The 17,899-nt window shown below is 49.9% G+C and overlaps 1 protein-coding gene across 5 annotated transcripts in view; it reads left to right on the top strand.

Moving 5' to 3' along the window:
- Positions 1 to 17,899, top strand: part of Nfix (nuclear factor I X) — a 92,034-nt gene that overhangs the window by 22,864 nt on the left and 51,271 nt on the right. For 4 of the 5 annotated variants that reach the window (XM_048342398.1, XM_048342396.1, XM_048342397.1 and 1 more), the window contains exon 2: positions 6,709 to 7,240. In XM_048342398.1, coding sequence (XP_048198355.1) covers positions 6,709 to 7,240 — 532 coding nt within the window. Of the gene's footprint in view, positions 1 to 5,627; positions 5,690 to 6,708; positions 7,241 to 17,899 lie in introns of those variants that run through there. The other variant, XM_048342395.1, reaches the window with a different exon arrangement.

Raw genomic sequence — 17,899 nt, 5'->3', positions numbered from 1 at the left:
CCATCCCAGGCCACGGTTCCTGGTTTGTAGAAAGGAGGAGAAAAGGCCGGGGAGGGGGGTGGTTTACTGGAGAGAAGCATGTGGCCTGGTTCTGAAATAGGCCCCATGCTGGATCCAGCACTGGGGTTCAGGGCAAATCCATTCAGACAGCCCAGCCCAGGAACCTCTCCAAGAAGCCTCATGGCCTCCTTTCCGAGAGCCGGTGAAAACAGGCCCAAGTCAGCCAAAAACCCGCTTTGTTCAAATTATCCGAGCCTCCCGAAAAGTTCATTTCCCAGTTTTCATCCTGGTATTGCCAGACAGTTGAATGGTTTTGCACAGGCTGCAGGGCCCCTTCCTACCTTTCTCTTCCCCCAGAGGAGGCCCCAGCCATCTCCAGAATGTGCAGCCAGGTCCCTTCCCTTTGCTAGCAGCCGCTAAGTCCTGTCTTCAGCAGTTCTGTCCTCTGCCCACGGGTGAGGCCAATGCCTTTGTGTGGCCTCCCATGGAATAGTGAGCCTGGGACCGGTGGTGAAACTGGCTCATTTAGGTTCAAACCAAGGCTGAATTCTAAAATGCTCAGAACAGGGTGAACTCTTTTTAAATTTCCGGCATCTTTTCTCACCTACTCTGCACCCATGCAGTAGTACTGATAATTTTGGTGTACATTTTGTCAGTTATTTGCAGTACAGTTATCTAAATCTGCAAGGGCCTACATGTCTGGGATCTGAAAGAAAACATCTAAGCCCTAAAGCCAGGGACAAGTAGGATTTTTTTTTTAATGGTTATTATGAAGGCAATGTTTATAGCTAAAGTCAGGTAAAGGTACATTTTTTAGACAATGTCATTCCTTCCCTCCTCTCCCAATTTTCCCCTCCTGTCTCTATCCACAAGTTGTATAGTTCATTTTCAACACAGTGTCTACTAAGTACCACTACTGCATTTTGGAGTTTGTTTTTAAAGATAAAGAGGGGCCCAGTCTTGGAAGTCACAGCTTTTTGTGCTTCTAGATGCTTCACTATCGACAGGTAAAGGCTACTTGCAAAACCTGTCTCTGGCTGGGACAATCATTTTGTTTCCTTGAAGGATTTTTAACACTATTTTTCCAAATTTCCCTTAAATAAATCACAAGGCCTCAGTTGACAGCACTGTGTTTTGTGGCATTTTTGAAAACCACACATTTCACTTTTTCGCTATTAGAAGTGGTTGTTTTCCTTAGTTTTTCCTCTCCTCCCCCTCCAGAACTCTTTCTCTGTCTTTTTCCCTTCTCTTCAGCAGGCTTTAAGCAGCTTGAACCCTTTCTCCAGGGCTGCCTTTGCCTTGCCTCTCTTTCTCCTCTCTCTGGCCTGTTTTTTTTTTTTTTTTGTTTTAAACCTATCTCTTCTAGTGATGACTGAAATTCACATGGATTTTCATCTGGAAAGGGTTTTTTGTTGTTGTCGTTGCTGTTCAGTGAAAACTTGCTGTTTTTCACCAAATCTTCTATTATCAATGACAAGAAAAAGGCTTTTTACAAAGGCAGAAAAGATTGTTCCTTAAATCAAAAGCCTTTGTGGATTTGAAAAGTCATATATCTAGCCTTTTGGTTTTTCTTTCACATGGAGAAAATACCTTTTCCTTCATTTTTCCTGATTTTCCTTTACTTCTTTCCCATTGTCTTAATTTCCCTTTTTGACCACTCAGCATCATGGATTGCCTTTCCAGTCTGGATTTTTCCTTTTCCCTAGTCCTTGCTCTTTTCCTCTGGGGCCTACCTGTGTTCACTCCTTTGCTGCTTCCATCTCCTGACCCCTCACTCTTGGTGTCTCAGAACTGGAGAAACACTGAGTATTCTAGGCCTCGTCTGTCTCGGCTCAGGTGCCGGGTATCAGACCTGCTGCAGGAGGTAGGAGGGGAGAAAGGAAGAAGGCTGGGACTAGGACAGGTAATCTTCCAACAGGAACCTTCACTCTTGCATAACAAAAGGGGGATAGTTCCCTTTTGTCTCTGGCTCCAGAGGGCTTGTCTGGGCTTCTGGCCGCCACCAGTCCCTAACGGGACAGGGGGAGGGGGCCCTAGGGCTGTGCTTGAAGTGGCTCCAATGGAATCTGGGCAATTCTTACTGGAGGGAGGGAAGAAAGGAGAGAGGAAGAGCAGAGAGAGTGAATCTCCATTGGTCCGGTGGGCTTGGATGGCCTTCTGTGAACAGCCTGAGGGGGAGGCTGACCAAGAGTCCTTTGCCCACCTTCAAGGTTATGGTCACCGGCTAGAGAAGCATAGTTAAAGATTGTTCCCCCTTCAGTCCTCAACCCCCAGGGCCTGCAGTGTGTGTGTGTGTGTGTGTGTGTGTGTGTGTGTGTGTGTGTGTGTGTGTGTGTGTGCTGAGTCCCTGAGGGTCCCACAGCTACCTTATTGGCACTCTGCACTAAGACCTTTGACTCCTCCCTGGAAATGAACCCTGCCCTTGGTCTGTTTCCCCAATCTCTAGGGATCTTTCCCTGGAGATCCAGATTTAGCCTCGTGGAGCCTGCCTCTACCCATCAGCCTACACTCGGGCCTGTGGAAAGGAGTGCATCAGGATTTGACAGGCAGGAGGCTCACTTTGGCTATTATCTAAGGTTTAGTATAATCAGAATACAAAAAAAAAAAAACCCAAAAATCATTTCCTGCCAAATATAAACTCACTTTCAGCTTTTACAACCTATTTTTTTTGAAACAGGGTCTCACTTTGTCGGCCAGGCTTGACCTTGAAAATACATTCCGTATGCCTCAGCCTCTTCAGTGCTGGAATTATAGGCCTGCACGACCATGCAGGCTGGGCTACAGTCTCATCTTGACTTTAGAGAGCCAGATTGCTTTCTCAAGGCAGAGGGACAGGGTTTAGTACTTTGTATCCTACGCCAGCATCTTTGGCTGATTGGACCAAAGCCGGTTGGTTATTCATAGGATGTGAATTATTGAACACCTCCCTAAGAGGCCCGGCTGCAATGGAACCTGCCTCCTGCACTGTCCCCTCTAACTGTGTTTCTTGAACCTATTCCACTGGAGTTGCCAATCAGCACAGGGTCCAGGCACTGGGCGGCACCTCGGCCTTTGTCAAACTCCAGCGAGGCCCAGGGTGGGTGTTTTGTTTGAGCACAGCCCAAGCACTTTTCTGGGAACCTTTCTGCCTCTGAACAGACGGCTGGAAGTGCAGGGTTTCATTTGGGGAGGAAAGGGGCCGAGTGAGCAGTGACCTTTTTCCTTTGCCAACTGAAGGTTGAGCCTGGGGAGAGGGCGGCTGTAGGGAGGGCAAAAATCGGGATTCCATCTGAGTTGTGTCCACCTCTCTGATCAACCTCTCATTTCCCGACCATCTCTTCCTACTGCTTTCCCAAAGGCCTAAACCAGCCGAAGCTGCTTCCGTTTAACAGCCCTTACTGGAGACACCCCCAAGAAGATGGAGTTCCTCTTTCCCAGTGTCTATCTTTCAGTCTGCAAGCTGGGGATCTGGGGCAGGGTTCCCTTATGGGTAGCTGCTTTGTGACTTGGTTTCCCCAGGTGTCCTGAGCTTTCTGATCTTTCCTGTTCTTCCTCACCGCTCCCATCTCATTCAGGTTTCTCATTTTATGCTTTTGCACCTTGCACTTCACTTTGGACCCTTCAGTCTCCTAAGGCTGGGGGAACAGGTGAGGAACTAATTCAGGTCAACTGGAGAGGGCAGAGTAAGAATAGGGGAAATTGTAGGTGTGGGGCTGGGGAAGTGTGAGGCCTTGGTAAGCTTCTACACTTGTTGTGTCCAGCTTCTACACTCATTGCTTCTCCTGGGCTGGCTGTGGTGTTTGGGACTGGTATAGTGCTTGTCAGCCGAGTGCTGTGACAGGAGGCTATTTTAATAAACTGTTGCCGTTTTGCGAGCCGAGCTGCATTGCGTTGGCATCCCTCGTCACCACTAATGGAGTGTGTATGTGGCTGGGTGTGGGCCGAGGGAGGCCGCTGCTGCGGAGCTCACTGGGGGCTGGGAAGGAGGGGAGGAGGCATGGGTGTCCCCCACCCTCAGACCCTGTCCTGCCGGTGGGGAGCCATACTGGGGGGAGCAGAGGGGGCTGTGGAAGTGCTGCTGGGGTGGACACTTCCCCCAGCTAGATCTTCCTTCTATCCATAGTGCTGCAGGCTCAGGCTCTTCCTTGGGTAGGGTGCACTGGCCCCTGTGTGCTCCATAAAAAAAGAGCTGGAACCAGAAAAAGAGAGTGTTCGAGCCTGAAAGACTGAAACCAAAACACACAGAGAAGGCGCAGCTGCTTTCCCAAAGGCCTTCTGGGGCTCCTGCCCGCCCCGAGTCAGGCCTTTATTTATTTATTTTTCTGGCTTAAAAAAATTCTGTGTCTTTCTCCATCCCAGTCTCCCCCCCACTCACACCAACACCCCCAAATTTGCTGGGTGGCTGCTGCCAAATGGACCCAAGTGGGAGCCTGGAATGAAAAATTCATAACTGCTGGACTTCGCTTGTTCATTAGACGTGAACTTGTCGATTGGGCAAATTGTTTTTGGTCTCCAACTGCCGGGGGCTCTCCCTGCCCTCCCGGCTCGCCCAGCTCCCTCCTCCCCTTGGACACAGCCATTGGCTGTGCTTCGGTGTCTCTGCCAAATAGGTGGATCCTTCTTGAGCGCGCTAGCTCTCCCCCCCCCCCCCCCCGCTTCCCCCTCTCTTCCTCCCTCCCTCCTCTCTCTCTCTCTCTCTCTCTCTCTCCCTCTCCCTCTCTCTCTCTCTCTTTTTTTTTTACTGACTTGGCACACACAAATGGATGGGGATTGAGCATGAAAGGGGAGAGAGAGGGAGTTAGAGAGAAAGAGAGAGAGAGAGAGAGAGAGAGAGAGAGAGAAAAGGAGCAACTAACCCCCAAATCCAACCAGCATTGGTACACACACACACACACACACACACACACACACACACACTCCATCAACATCCTCCCTGGATCCTAGATTTCTCATTCCCCCCCCCCTTCCTCCCTCCCTCTCTCCCTCTCTCCTCGGCGTTTGCCAGCAACGGTCTGCAGCCGGTCAGAACTCGTCTTCTTTCCCGGGGAATCTGCGAGCTCCCCCTTTTCCTCCCATCGGGCGGAGGGAAGCAGCTCGAAGTTTACACCCCTGTGCCGCTGCCAAAGCCGAAAGCCTTTTTCTTCAGCTGCCGCTTTTTCCCTCCTGGTTTTTGTTTTTGTTTTGCTGGGAGTGGGGTGGGGGTGTTTTTGTGTGTGTGTGTGTGTGTGTGTGTGTGTGTGTGTGTGTGTATGTGTTGTGTTGTGTGTGTGTAGGAAGATGGTGGAAGGTGGGTTTCAATTTTTAAATTTCGCATATTTTTGTTCTCTCTTTTTCTGAATTGAGAAGATGCTCAGGGGGAAAAATTGACAAAAAAAAATTTGTTGGCTTTTGTTTACCTGGCGTGTGCGGCAACCAGCTCACTCCCTCTCTCTGCTTGCTATCCCTGACCTTTCTTTCTTTTTGCTCCTTTTCAAAAAATATTAATTTCCCCCTTCTGTGCAATGGAGGGGGGGCAGAGGGGGAAGGGTTTGAGAATCCACCCAAGCCCAGCCTCTATTCCCCAGAACACCAATAATAACCCCTTTTAAAACATTTACCTTCCTCCTCTGCTCCTCCCCCTCCCCCTCCCCACCACCCCCAACTCACAACTCTGTTCAGTCCAGAATCTCAGAATCGGGCGTTGGGCTTTGCCGGGTGCATCAGATCAATGGTAATTATTTAATTTTTTCCAGCTTTATTTTTGTAAACAGAAAGCAATTATTTTAAACTTCAAACAAGCCAACAAGCCAAAAAAAAAAAAAAAAAACCTCACCAACTGAGAGCCCAGCCCTCTGGTACCTGAGTGGGAGAGAGGGTGAAGGGGTCTCAGAGGCTGGGGAAGGGGTGGCAAGAGGACCTATGGATCTCTTAACCCTCACGTGGCTGAGACAAGCACCGCATTTGTGCTAACAAGAAGTGTTTTGTTCATTATCACTGTGATTAACATTATGTGGGTGCCGGTAACAAAGCTGAAAATGACATATTTAGGATTTAGGTCTGATTAAAAAATGCTGGGGTGGGTGTTCCAAGTGAATCTGGAGAAAAGGAAATGAAAACAGCCTGGGAAGAGGGGAACCCAGAGCTGTTTCCTCCATCGATCGCTTGCTTGTGGATGTCATTTTCTGTTTTCTTTGGGGTGGCCAAAAATCAGCCGGTGGCGGGACAGGAGGTGAACCCCTGCATGCCCTGCCTGTGCACCCACAAGCATCTGTGCAGATGGACGCGGTGCTGGGGTGAGCTGACCCCTTGCTCATGGCTGCGATAGAACATGGAGATGTCATGGGCGTCAAAGAGATACCACTACAGTGTGTGTGTGTGTGTGTGTGCGTGTGTGTGTGTGTGTGTTAACGTTGTCTGTGCGCGTGTGTGAGAGAGAGAGAGAGAGAGAGAGAGAGAGAGAGAGAGAGAGAGAGAGAGAGAATAGGTGTGTGGACAGGCTCCCGGTGCCTCTGTCTGGCTGCTGAGGCTGAGATGGGAGCAAGTCGCTGGTGAAGCTGGTGGTGGCTTTAAACCACACTTTTGTAGAACAATTGCAAGAGAAAATTGCTGGGGGGGAGGGAGGAGGAGGAGAAGGCGGTTTTCTTCGTGCCCCCTTCTAACGCTGCTTTTCTCCTCTCTTTCCCCCTCACCCCGTCTTCCCCACCTCCCTGTCTTCCCTCGCCCCGCATGCTCCCGGCTTGCCGCCTGCAGGATGAGTTCCATCCATTCATTGAGGCCCTGCTGCCTCACGTCCGCGCCTTCTCCTACACCTGGTTCAACCTGCAGGCGCGGAAGCGCAAGTACTTCAAGAAGCACGAGAAGCGGATGTCGAAGGATGAGGAGCGCGCCGTGAAGGATGAGCTGCTGGGCGAGAAGCCTGAGATCAAGCAGAAGTGGGCATCCCGGCTGCTGGCCAAGCTGCGCAAAGATATCCGGCCTGAGTTCCGTGAGGACTTTGTGCTGACCATCACGGGCAAGAAGCCCCCCTGCTGCGTGCTCTCCAACCCTGATCAGAAGGGCAAGATCCGGCGGATTGACTGCCTGCGCCAGGCCGACAAGGTGTGGCGGCTGGACCTGGTCATGGTGATTTTGTTTAAGGGGATCCCCCTGGAAAGTACTGATGGGGAGCGGCTCTACAAGTCGCCCCAGTGCTCAAACCCCGGCCTGTGCGTCCAGCCACATCACATTGGAGTCACAATCAAAGAACTGGATCTTTATCTGGCTTACTTTGTCCACACTCCGGGTAGGTCACTCTCAACCTCTTCTCCCCATTTTTATTTTACTTGTTGGCATTTGCTCTATTATTGTTCCTCTTATTTCAGACAACACACCACAGGCCTAAAGGGGTAGGCTGTTCTACCAGGGCCTGCATTTCCTTTCTTGTGCCTTTCCCCCCCTTTTCTCTTCTTTCTCCCTGGGTCTCCTTGGCCCTCTCTGTCCTTCCTCCTTAGCTTCCCTGCTACAGCCCCACTCATCTGTGGAGGATTCATTCTGTTAGAAAGGCTTCGTGTGGGTCTTAGGACAGGGCCAGAAATGCCCCCAGAATTACCCATGGCGGTGAGAGTTTGAGACAAGCAACAGCAGCAGCCAAATGAATCGTTTCTCTTATTTTAAATGAGTCAGAAGAAGTACTTGGGGCTGGCCGGCTGGCAGGGAAGGAGCAGGTGTTGGTTTCACCGGGTCCCAGGAAAAGCCAAGTGGATTTGGCACAAGCCGGGTGGGCAGCAGTTGGTGGAGAGGGCGTGTGAAACTGTGCAACCCGGCGTGGGACATGGGCTGAATAGGCAAGAGGCAGATTTGGGGCCCACATGCCCAGGCGGAGCACTTTGTCTGGGATCTGGCTAGGCTGTTGAGGAGCTTGAAAATAATTTGACTTGGTTTCACACACACACACACACACACACACACACACACACACACACACACACGAAAGAGAGCATGAGAGAGTATGAGTGTGCACAGTGAGATTCCTGAGCTCCCCTCACCTTCTTTTGGCACAAGTGGCCACCGACCAGGCACCTCTGTTGAAGGCAGAGAAGCTGTCCTAAGGAGCAGGCCTGCCAGGGAGTGGCTTGCTGTGGCAGAGTCTTAGACAAATGGACAAACAAACCAATCCTGCAAAACCTCTCCTCTCCCTTTTGTGTCCCAAGTGCTTCCAGGATTTCTCTACTGTTTCTAGCTCAGCCTGTGCTTTGGGTCAGGCTGGGTTAGGGCTCCACTCTGCTCCTTTTTTTTTTCCTTCTGCCTTCCCCTTTCCCTTTTTATGATTTCTTTCCACTTTTGTTTTCTTACAAATTGAAACAGAGATGGCTGGTTAATTTTTAGCCTCCACTCAGCTACGCCCAATTTACTGCCGCCTTTGAAACCTAAACGGGCGGCACTGTGTGATTAAGCAAGACAGAAGTGTGTTTACATTATGCCCAACCAACTTGTAATGAGAGGGCTAGCAAACCTTCCTGTGTGCATGCGTGTTTTCCTCTCCTCCACTCCTCCAGCGCTTTCCCTTCTCCCTCTCTCTGCCACAGGAGAGAATGTGGCTTCACATTAACTCACACACACTCTGCTCTTTCCTGCGAGTGTGTGTCTCTGTTTCTTCCTTCCTTTCCATTCACAAAAAAAAAAAAAAAAAAGAAGAAGAAGAAGAAGAAAAGAAAAGCAGCTCCTGATTGCTGTGGTTACCCCCTGGCCTGTTTGGGAAGTTGGGAGAAATGACGTGACATGACTGGCTCCAGAAGAAAAACTGGTGGTGGTGGTGGTATGTGTGTGTGTGTGGGGGGGTGCTTTCAGGAACATAGTCTCTCTCACTGAGAGCCAGCACAGCCCTGAGTATATGTTGGAGAGCTCTAAGGCAGAGTGCATTCCAGGTCTCTCTTCTTGCTCATTCTGTCTTATTCTGAGAGGTGGCTTTTGTGACTGGCTGGAGGAAGTAGACACTGCCCCATGCTCTTTTACCTCTATGGATCTTTCTAGGCCTGCACTGGGCCCCGTGTGACTACCAAGATCTGTCACATAGAAGGGCAGTAACAGGTCCGTTTCTTTTTTTTTTTTTAATTTTTATTGTCAAATTGATGTACAAAGAGGTTACAGTTTCATACGTCTTTTTTTTTTTTTTTTTAACCAGTCCTAGAGCTTGAACTCTGGGCCTGGGCACTGTCCTGAGCTTTCACTCAAGGCTAGCGCTCTACCACTTGAGCCACAGTGCCACTCTGGCTTTTTTATTTTCATTTTAGATAAAAGTCTCACAGATGCCTGCTGGGGCTGGCTTTGAACCATTATCCTTAGCTCTCAGTCCTCTGAGTAGCTAGGATTACAGGCATGAACCACCAGCACCCAGACTTCTTTTTGTGAAAGAAACTAAAGAAACCCAAAAAAGTCATCCCTCATTTGTGTCCACACAGCAGGCCTGACTGCCGTGAGGTAGGACCCAGAGTGTGCAATGAAGGACCATTTCCTGGCTAGCCTCCTGGACTGACCAGGCAGGTGTCAGGGGAAGCAAGGCCCCCACCCCCCAGCTAATGAGATCATTTGTCCAGGAATATGAGTGAATTCATTTCCTGTTGCCCGCCCATGGCCAAAGCTACCTCTGGCTAGGCTAAGGCTGAGTAGGGAATCTGAGGATGTATTTTTGGTAATTCAGGCTCTAGAGTTGGGATAGTTTCAGGGAATGTCAGGTCTTTCCTACTGGCATGGCTAGAATTTGAGTGTGCCTTTCTGAAGTAAGTGTAGGGGTAGTTGGTACAGCTGGACCCCCTATGAGCCTCATGGCTTGCTGCCCCTTGGAGTTGAGTAGGTGATCTTTGGGTGGCACAGAGTGGACACATCTTTAACCATGAGCCACCCAATATGTTAGACCTTGTTCTTAGCTGAGACACAAAATGGCATTGGCATGCTGGCAGCACCCTGTCTGAGCCTGTGTCCCCCAGACACAGTTAGCAGAGCCAATAGTTTGGTTCAGTTTGGGTCAGGGCCAGGTCCCCACTCAGGTGAGTGTTCCCTTAAAACCCGATGGGTGGCAGGGAAGCCCATCTGAGCTGAATCTGAACTAGTGATGCTGGATTTGACAACAGTCAGCCTGACCAGCTGGTGAGTGTGGAAATGCGGCTTCACGGTGGTGCCACTGTCACACTGAGCCTTCATGAGCCCTCATGAGCCCTGCCTCATTGTACCCCAGAAAATGCACTTGAGAGGGAACAAGGGACGTGTGGGTGGCTCATACTCAAGAATGCAGGGCCAAGGAGGCTACCAGAAGGCTGTTTCCTGCAGGGTAGGGATCTCTCCACGTGTCATCTGTCTGTGCAGGGGAGATAGAGGCAGGTGTGGTGATGTTCTTTCACCCAAAGTGGGTGTCTTGGGAGGAGAACAGTAGAGATCATGTCTGTAAAATGACAAACTTCTTTTCAAATGGTATTAATTTCCTTTGGTGTACCCCCTGTGGTCACTGTATATGATTTTGGTACACTGGATATTGTATATATGTTTATCTGAAGTAGGAAAGGTAAAGAAAAATGAAGGAGGGTGTAATAAATAAGACAAGAAATGTACTTATTACCTTATTATGTAACTGTACCCCTTCTGTACATCACCTTGTCAATAAAATTTAATTAAAAAAAAAGTGGGTACCATGGAGCAAGGTGAGGGGCAGGAGACCTCTGCTTACTCAAGGAGGGCCAACAGAGCAAGCCCAGAAAGCTGAGCTAGTCTACCTCCAAAGTGCCTAAATCAGCTCTCTCAAGGGGGTGGGCGCCACTAGCTCTTTCTGATGCCTAGGCCTCCTTCAGTCCTAGCAAAGAAGGAAAAGCAGAATGCTCTGGACAATACTAAAATGGTTAGTGGAATGGGATTGCCAGCTTCTCTCGGTTAAGTCCTTCCAATGGGCCTCTGTGGAAGCCCGAGTTTTCATGTGGTAGCCTTTTCCTTTATCCAGGCTCTTTCACAGGGAGCTTCAGATATCATTGGGCACCCCCACACATGGTCACCAGTGCCAACAGCCACTGGAATCAGAACCAGGACCAGCCCTGGGCTTCTAGAAAGAGATCCAGGTCACAGCCGCCATCCCTACAAAGACTTGAAAAACTGAATCAAGCACAGCTATTGCACCCAAGAAAAACTCAGTGATTCCCTCCTTCCTTCCCTGTCTCCTCTCTCCCTTCCTCCCTCTTTCTCTCCCTCCCTTCTTCCTCCCTTCCTTTCTCTTTCTTTCACGCTGGTACTGGGGCTTGAATTCGGCCTTGACCTAAAAATCAGCTTTCTTGAGGTGCGCATGCCTCCAGTCTAGTATATAGAGGAAGAATCTCAAGGGCTTTATCTGGCTTTTAAGTCTTGCTCTGTATATCTCAGCCTCCTGAGCCATGGGTACCTGGCTTCATTTCTTCACTATTACACATAACTAGTTCATGTTCTTGTCTTCCCAGCGAGCATCACATTTTTTGTTCTAGTTTGTCTGAATTGGGACCCAGCTAGGGCTGATCACCAATTGCTGTGCTGGGTCCATTTCTAGGTGGTCACTGTCCTCCTCATTGTTTATTTTTATTTTTATTTTTTTGTTTTGCTGGTCATGGGGCTTGAAGTCAGGGCTTAGGCACTGTCTGGGAGCTCTTTTGCTCAAGGCTAGCACTCTACCACGTTGAGGCACAGCACCATTTCCAGTTTTCTGGTGGTATGTTGGAGATAAAAGTCTCATGGACTTTCCTGCCTAAGCTGGCTTTGAACCATGATCCTCAAATCTCAGCCTCCTGAATAGCTAGGATGACAGGTGTGAGCCACTAGCACCCAGCTACATTGTTGTTTTTATGGTCCTCTTTTCTCTCCTGACAGTCTTGATTTCTTTTCTGGCAGTGTTTTTACATTGTTGATGGGACCAAGTCATTTGTTGTGTGTGTTTTCCCTGTGCAGCCTCTGTAGGCAACACTGCCTTGGTGGGTCAGTGGCTTCCCTGGCAGGACATTGGCCTGCCTCCCCCCCCCCCCCCCGATCCTGGGCCTCATCTGTGGCAGGAAATGAGTTACTCATCTCAGCAAGCTCATGGAGTGTGCCTTGAGCTTGCCACTCGATGTAACACTCAGCACGAATCCACTCCTTATCTTCAATCTCCTCAAGTATAGACAAAATCACTGAGCCATGCCTTCCCTGCTAAGGTGTGGCCAGTGTCCCCCTAGCCATTGCTTGTCTGAGGGCTCTGGTGTGATTGTATGGGAGGGGCCTCTGGTAGCTCAAACAACCCTATTGTGGACCCTTTATCACCACATCCATGGGCATCTCCAGGCACAGAAATAAATGCCACTGGTCTGTGTCTTGGAGGCAGCGCCATCTGGTGCTAGGGCTGGCAAAGACCACAGGGCCTAGGAACTCAATTAGAACATTAACAAAATATAGGATTGTCTTTTAACCCTGCTCAGGGTCCCCCTTAGAATATCTACACGCAATGTCACCAAGGTTCAAAAGTCAGCTTTGATGGCTGTAACATCCTCATGTGTTCTCTAGGTTAAGGAGGGCTTCAAGCAGTGGAACCAGCTCATAGGTCAGACACTGGCACACTACAGGCCAGCAGTGGATGGCAGTGGCTATGGTTAGCATGGTTAGGATTTGCCAAATGCTGCAAGCGTGAAACATGTCTCCCTGTCCCCTTTACTGCTTTCTGACTTAAGGAGTAGCCAGGGTGAAAGTCAGTTTCTCTATAACACTGCAGCCTTTCACCCAAAGGCAGATCTATACTTCCTTCCCCTTCTCCCCAGGAAGCCTTTCTCTAGTCCCACCTGCCTCTGCTTTGACATAGTGCTTAGTGCCTCTGCCATCATCACTCCTGCTGAGGCCCTACTGGCTTGTCCTAGTCCCTCTTGTGTGTGTGTGTGTGTGTGTGTGTGTGTGTGTGTGTGTGTGTACATGTGCACAAATGCATATGTGTAGAGCAAGAGTTTTGAGGGCTTTTCTGGCCTTTAAACCTTGCTCTCCATAGCTCAACCTCCTGGGACTTGGGTACTTAGTGCCTGCATACTCTGCCTTAGCTTTTTCATTCAAGGCTACCACTTGATCTACAGCTCTGTTTCCAGCTTCCAGCTTTTTGGTCATTAATTAGAGAGAAGAGTCTCATAGACTTTTCTCCCTGAGCTAGCTTTGAACTACAATCCTCAAATCTCAGCCTCTTGAGTATCTAGGATTACAGGTGTGAGCCACCAGTGCCCGACATGTCCTAATCCCTCTTAAACTGGGGAGGTATTTGGAATTGAACTCAGAAGCTCCAGGCATGGTCCAATCCTGGCCGACCAGGGTAGCACCATAATTTTCTGGGCCTTCCTTTGACATCATGTGCTGGGCTCAGGGAAATTTGAAAATGCAGAGCTCCTTGTTCCCAATTACTAGGAACTTCATAGTTACAGCTAGAGCATTTAATCAAGCACAGTGCCTACATGTTCTGTGCCTCTGCTATAGATCCTCTCTGTCTCTTTGTCTGTCTGTCACTCTTTTAGTAAGAATTTACTTATTTATTTTCAATATAGCAGAATAAAGTAGGGAGAAACATGGGGGAAAAGTGAGAAACATTTTTTGCTCTCCATGTAGGAAATGGGAGTAAAAGACTCCCCTCTGTGTCTCTTAATGGGAGTTGGGATGCTTACTTCTGGGTGGCATGGGAGGATAATGAGGCTCAGGCCAGTCTCTTTTGGGGTCTCCCTGATCTATGTTTGGGCTTGTTCTCAGACCCTGTTGACCATCTGCTCCCATACCCTTTGTCCATAGCCCAGTCTACCCATCCAGTCAGGATCCCTGCCGCCTTCAGATCACAGGGATCATTCTGGTGGCTAAGTTTGAGGCTGAGACATAGGAGAAAGAAAACCGCCCTTGTTTGAGCTTCAGCCATCAGCATGGACTGTGAGCAAGCCAGAGAGGGCTGGACAGCCAAGCCCATAATTACAGGCATGGAGACCAGCTGCGTTCCCATCGCCAACCAAGAGGAAATGGACCACTCTGTAGCAAGAGGGCCGGGGGGCCAGACACACAGAGGGACTTCCTGAAGTCTTGGTTTACTTTTTGGCACTGCCAAAAGATAGAAGAATTTCCTTTATTTGTGAAATGCTCACTGTGAGCAAGATCCCTACCCAGGAGCTTCTAGATCTCTTAAGAATGAGAGAATTTGTCTTGTGTGGTAAAGGCCTGGCTATAACTTCTAGAAAGATCCATCCTGTAGGCATGAGCCTGCAGTGATCCATGCTGAAGGGAGGCAAGCCCTGAAGAGCATCTTTGGGGGCATCTTGGCTCTGAGTTTTAGGAAGGGGGTCAGAGCCCTTCCTGCCCACGCTCTAGTGTTGCAGAGCCAAGAGCAGGTTAGGAACTGGCTAGGTGAGCAGCAAGGCTAGCACCAGGCTCTTCCTCTGCTCTGGCGTCCTGTGGCAGCTGGGCACAAGGAATAACTAGTGTCCCCCTTTTGCCTGTAGAAGGTAGCTGCCTCCCCACCCCTCTTTTTCTCAGCCCCAACTGTCCCGCCCCTCTCTCAGGAGCTGCCACGCTTCAGTTATTTTATCCTTCAGTGTCCGATTCAGAAGTCTTTTCAAAGGCCCCAGCCGTGTCAGCGCAGTGCTCACACAAAAGGCCTCTTTGATTTCTTGTTTGTTTTCATTTGCCAGGGGAGGGGGAAGGGGCAGGAGAGAAAGAGCTTCTGGGTTTTTAAATTTTTATTTGGGTTGCTTCATTCTCAGAGGAGCCGGCTCCCTGGAATTACTTTCTGTGTTGGGGGTACAGGGGTGGGAGGGAGGGGCACAGAGTTTAAGACACAGTTGTTGATGAACCCTGCTGTTCTCATGTGCTAGGCCCAAGGGTGGGAATCTTAGATTGGGGCCTGTAGCCTAGGAAGAGGAGGGAAGTCTGAAGGCCTGCTGCTGATCCACGGATGTGGCCCTATTGGCTGTGTCTACAGAGGACTTGGTAGCTGTGGATTCGAGTGAATTGTGACTTTGCCATTTCTCTTTTGGCCCCGAGATTCCACCACTTCCTCTTCAGTTGGATAGGAAGAAGGTGGGGGTCCTGTAGCATACATCTCTCTCAGGAATTCTCCGTGCTTCAGAATATAAGCTGGAACTTCCCACTCCACACTGGGGAGAGGAATGGAGGGCTAGGTCTGTCCAGTGTCCAGGCATCTTCCTGGGAATGGTGCCCAGATACCAGGCCCACTGCTTGTGTAGGCTTGGGGCAGATTGACATCCCAGAGGCCCTGTGAGCTGGGTGGTGAGGCTAAAAAGAGATGGAGGGCCATCCTCACCCAAGGTTAGGGATGAGATACCTAGGCCAGTGCCTGTCAGCTGTACCCAAAGGCATGTGACTACACCTTGGTACCCCAATGAGAAGGACTAGGGTACTTCCTGTGATTGTTGGGGCTTGGGAAGGGTGCAGAGGAGACTGAGGCTCGGGCAGGTGGTCCTGGGCATCAGCAGCATGGACGAGTTCCCACTGGGTGAGGGGGGGCTCTGCAGGGCCTGCTTGGCAGAAGGGAGGAGGAGGCTGGGGGGCTGAGAGATAGATAAATATAGCTGGTGGCATTTCTGATGATAGGTTTTTCTTGGCACTGAGGGCACCGTGGAAAACAGCACGACAAACGCCGGGCCCTGCAGGCCGCCGTCGCCATTTTAAGCATATCTGAGCCGAAGGGTTGTTGGCATTAGAACAGGGTCCCAGAAGGCGGAGAGACTGGGGTAGGGAGATTTGGCTGGAGGAGGCTTTGTTGCCCCCTCCCACACTCTGGGCCCCACGTGCCTGGGTTCTTTACTTTGTCTAGGTGGATATTAATACCCAATTTTCTAGCTGCTCTGAGGATTTTAAGAAGTATACATATTTTGGGATTGCCCTTCGTAGGTTTGTCTCCTACATGACTTGTCCCTCTACCAGCTGCCATGGCTCATCAGGGGGGCATTCTGGCTCTTTTCCTCATTTTTGATGTCTTAGGTGATATGGCTCGATGCTGCCACCCTAGGGTCAAGGCCTTCGTTTACTATTCCTTTGAGGACCTCTGGTAACTTCAAGTTTCCCCTGTGGCCAGAGGAAGGAGACTTCCCCTCCCACAGTTCCCCATTTCCATTAAAATCCTTCCATGGATTCTGGTTTAAAATCAGTGCCCTGACTGGGTATGTGTGGATTCAGGTGATGTGTACAGGGGTCTCTGTGTGGAGTGAGGAACAAGCAAGTCAAACCTAGAGACCAGGGAGGCTTCTGGAAGACAGCCTGCCTACCTGCCACCTTGACCTGCACAGGTAAGGCTTGCAGACACTAGAAAGACAGCAAGGACTTAGCTGTTTTTTGTCAGCTGACTGAGCCTTTTCAGCCTGCTGGAACTGACTTCCTCCTCACCACAGCAGTACAGGTGTTATTATATCTGCCATACAAAGAGGATCCCTTACGGAGGTGTCTGATAAGGAACTCAGGTCACTGGATGAGTGGGCTCTTGGGCACTTTAGCCTGAAGACCTCAAAGCTCCTTGAACTTGACTTGATTACTGGCCTTGATAGAGTCTCAGAGGAGAAAGCTTTGAGGGTCCCTTCAGGAGTGATTTCCATGCCTGTGGTTCCCTTACTCTCTAAGAGGGGCCAGAGCCCAGATTGTCACTCATCTCAAGTGCTCCCCCAGCCACTGAGCATGGGGGAGCAAGCTGCACCTGGCGCTGTCTGCCACATTGGCCACCTCCCTTCCAGCTGTTGGCCGTAGCTCCCTGCCTCTGCCCTGGAGAGGCAGCAGGAGCACAGGCAGGCAGGGGCCAGTGGTGACCAGGCTTTCTGGCCACTGGGGCTTTGCATCACAACATGCTACAGAGGCCGCCCAGCCTGCCCTGCACAGGTAGAATGTGCAGAAAGTCCAGGCTCAGGGACAGGTAGGCAGGATTTTGGATTCCTGATCCTTGGACTGCCACACCCTTTTCCTGGGAGTCTGCTGGGAATCTTAGTTTAAAATAAAAATGAGTTATCCAACTTAACCAGATGATTGCTGGAAGTTTGTTGTCTGTAATTCATCTCCTCTTCTTTTTTTTCTGTGGAGCTAGGGGTGGAATCCAGAACCTTGCACATAGCTAGGCAAGAGTTGTGCAAGTGACCTACCCTCCAGCCCTTTACTCCTTTCTTAAATTTTGATAATTCTGAGACTGTATACATAAAAGCTCCTTCAGTGTGCTGAGGGCTGCATCCTGAGAGAGGTTGACCACAGCTAGAGATTTTCCTCTGCTCCTGCCATGGTAAGACACAGCCTGGTCTCTTAGACATTGGCTCTCGTAGAGCAGCGTTTCCAACAATGGACACTTGGCATTGGGGCTGGGTCATTCTGTATCATGCGGGACCATCCTGGTCACTGTAGGGGGCGTTAGCAGCATCTCTGTCTTTGACCCTCCATAGCTAGTCACACCCCATTCCCTCAGGTGTTTCATTAAAAAAAAAAATCTACATGCATTTCCTAGAGTCCCCTGGGGTCAAATCACTCCTAGTTGAGAACTTGTGACCTAGAAGAAAGGTGTTCAGATCAAATGTCACCTGCCATTACCTTTGGCTACTCCTCCAGTTTGCGGTCTTTACCTGTCTAGTGTGGACACTGTAGCACTGAGCCCGGGTGTTTTCCCATGTGCCCTATGTTATTTTTCCTTGTGGACAGCATACTCTTGGGTGAAGAAGTCTGGGGCTTGGTCTCCAGCCTGTGTTCCCTGTGTCTCCCTACTCCCATGGGAATCCTGAGCCTGTCCCCAGGTGCGGATCTTGGGGACTGGGTTAGGGGATCTGTAGCTGGGATGACCCAGGGCTATGTGGTGAGCCCGCCTGTCCCAGAAACACCTTTCTGCATAGATTCAGACACCACAGCCATCACAGCAGAGTCTTAGCAGGACTCTTTTTTAACCCTGTATTTGGATTTTTTTTTTATTATAGTAGCAAAACATTCTGTGAAA

The sequence above is a fragment of the Perognathus longimembris genome, chromosome 3, assembly GCF_023159225.1.
Source record: "Perognathus longimembris pacificus isolate PPM17 chromosome 3, ASM2315922v1, whole genome shotgun sequence".
Classification (NCBI taxonomy): Eukaryota; Metazoa; Chordata; class Mammalia; order Rodentia; family Heteromyidae; genus Perognathus; species Perognathus longimembris.
This window is presented reverse-complemented; position numbering and strand designations above follow the sequence as displayed.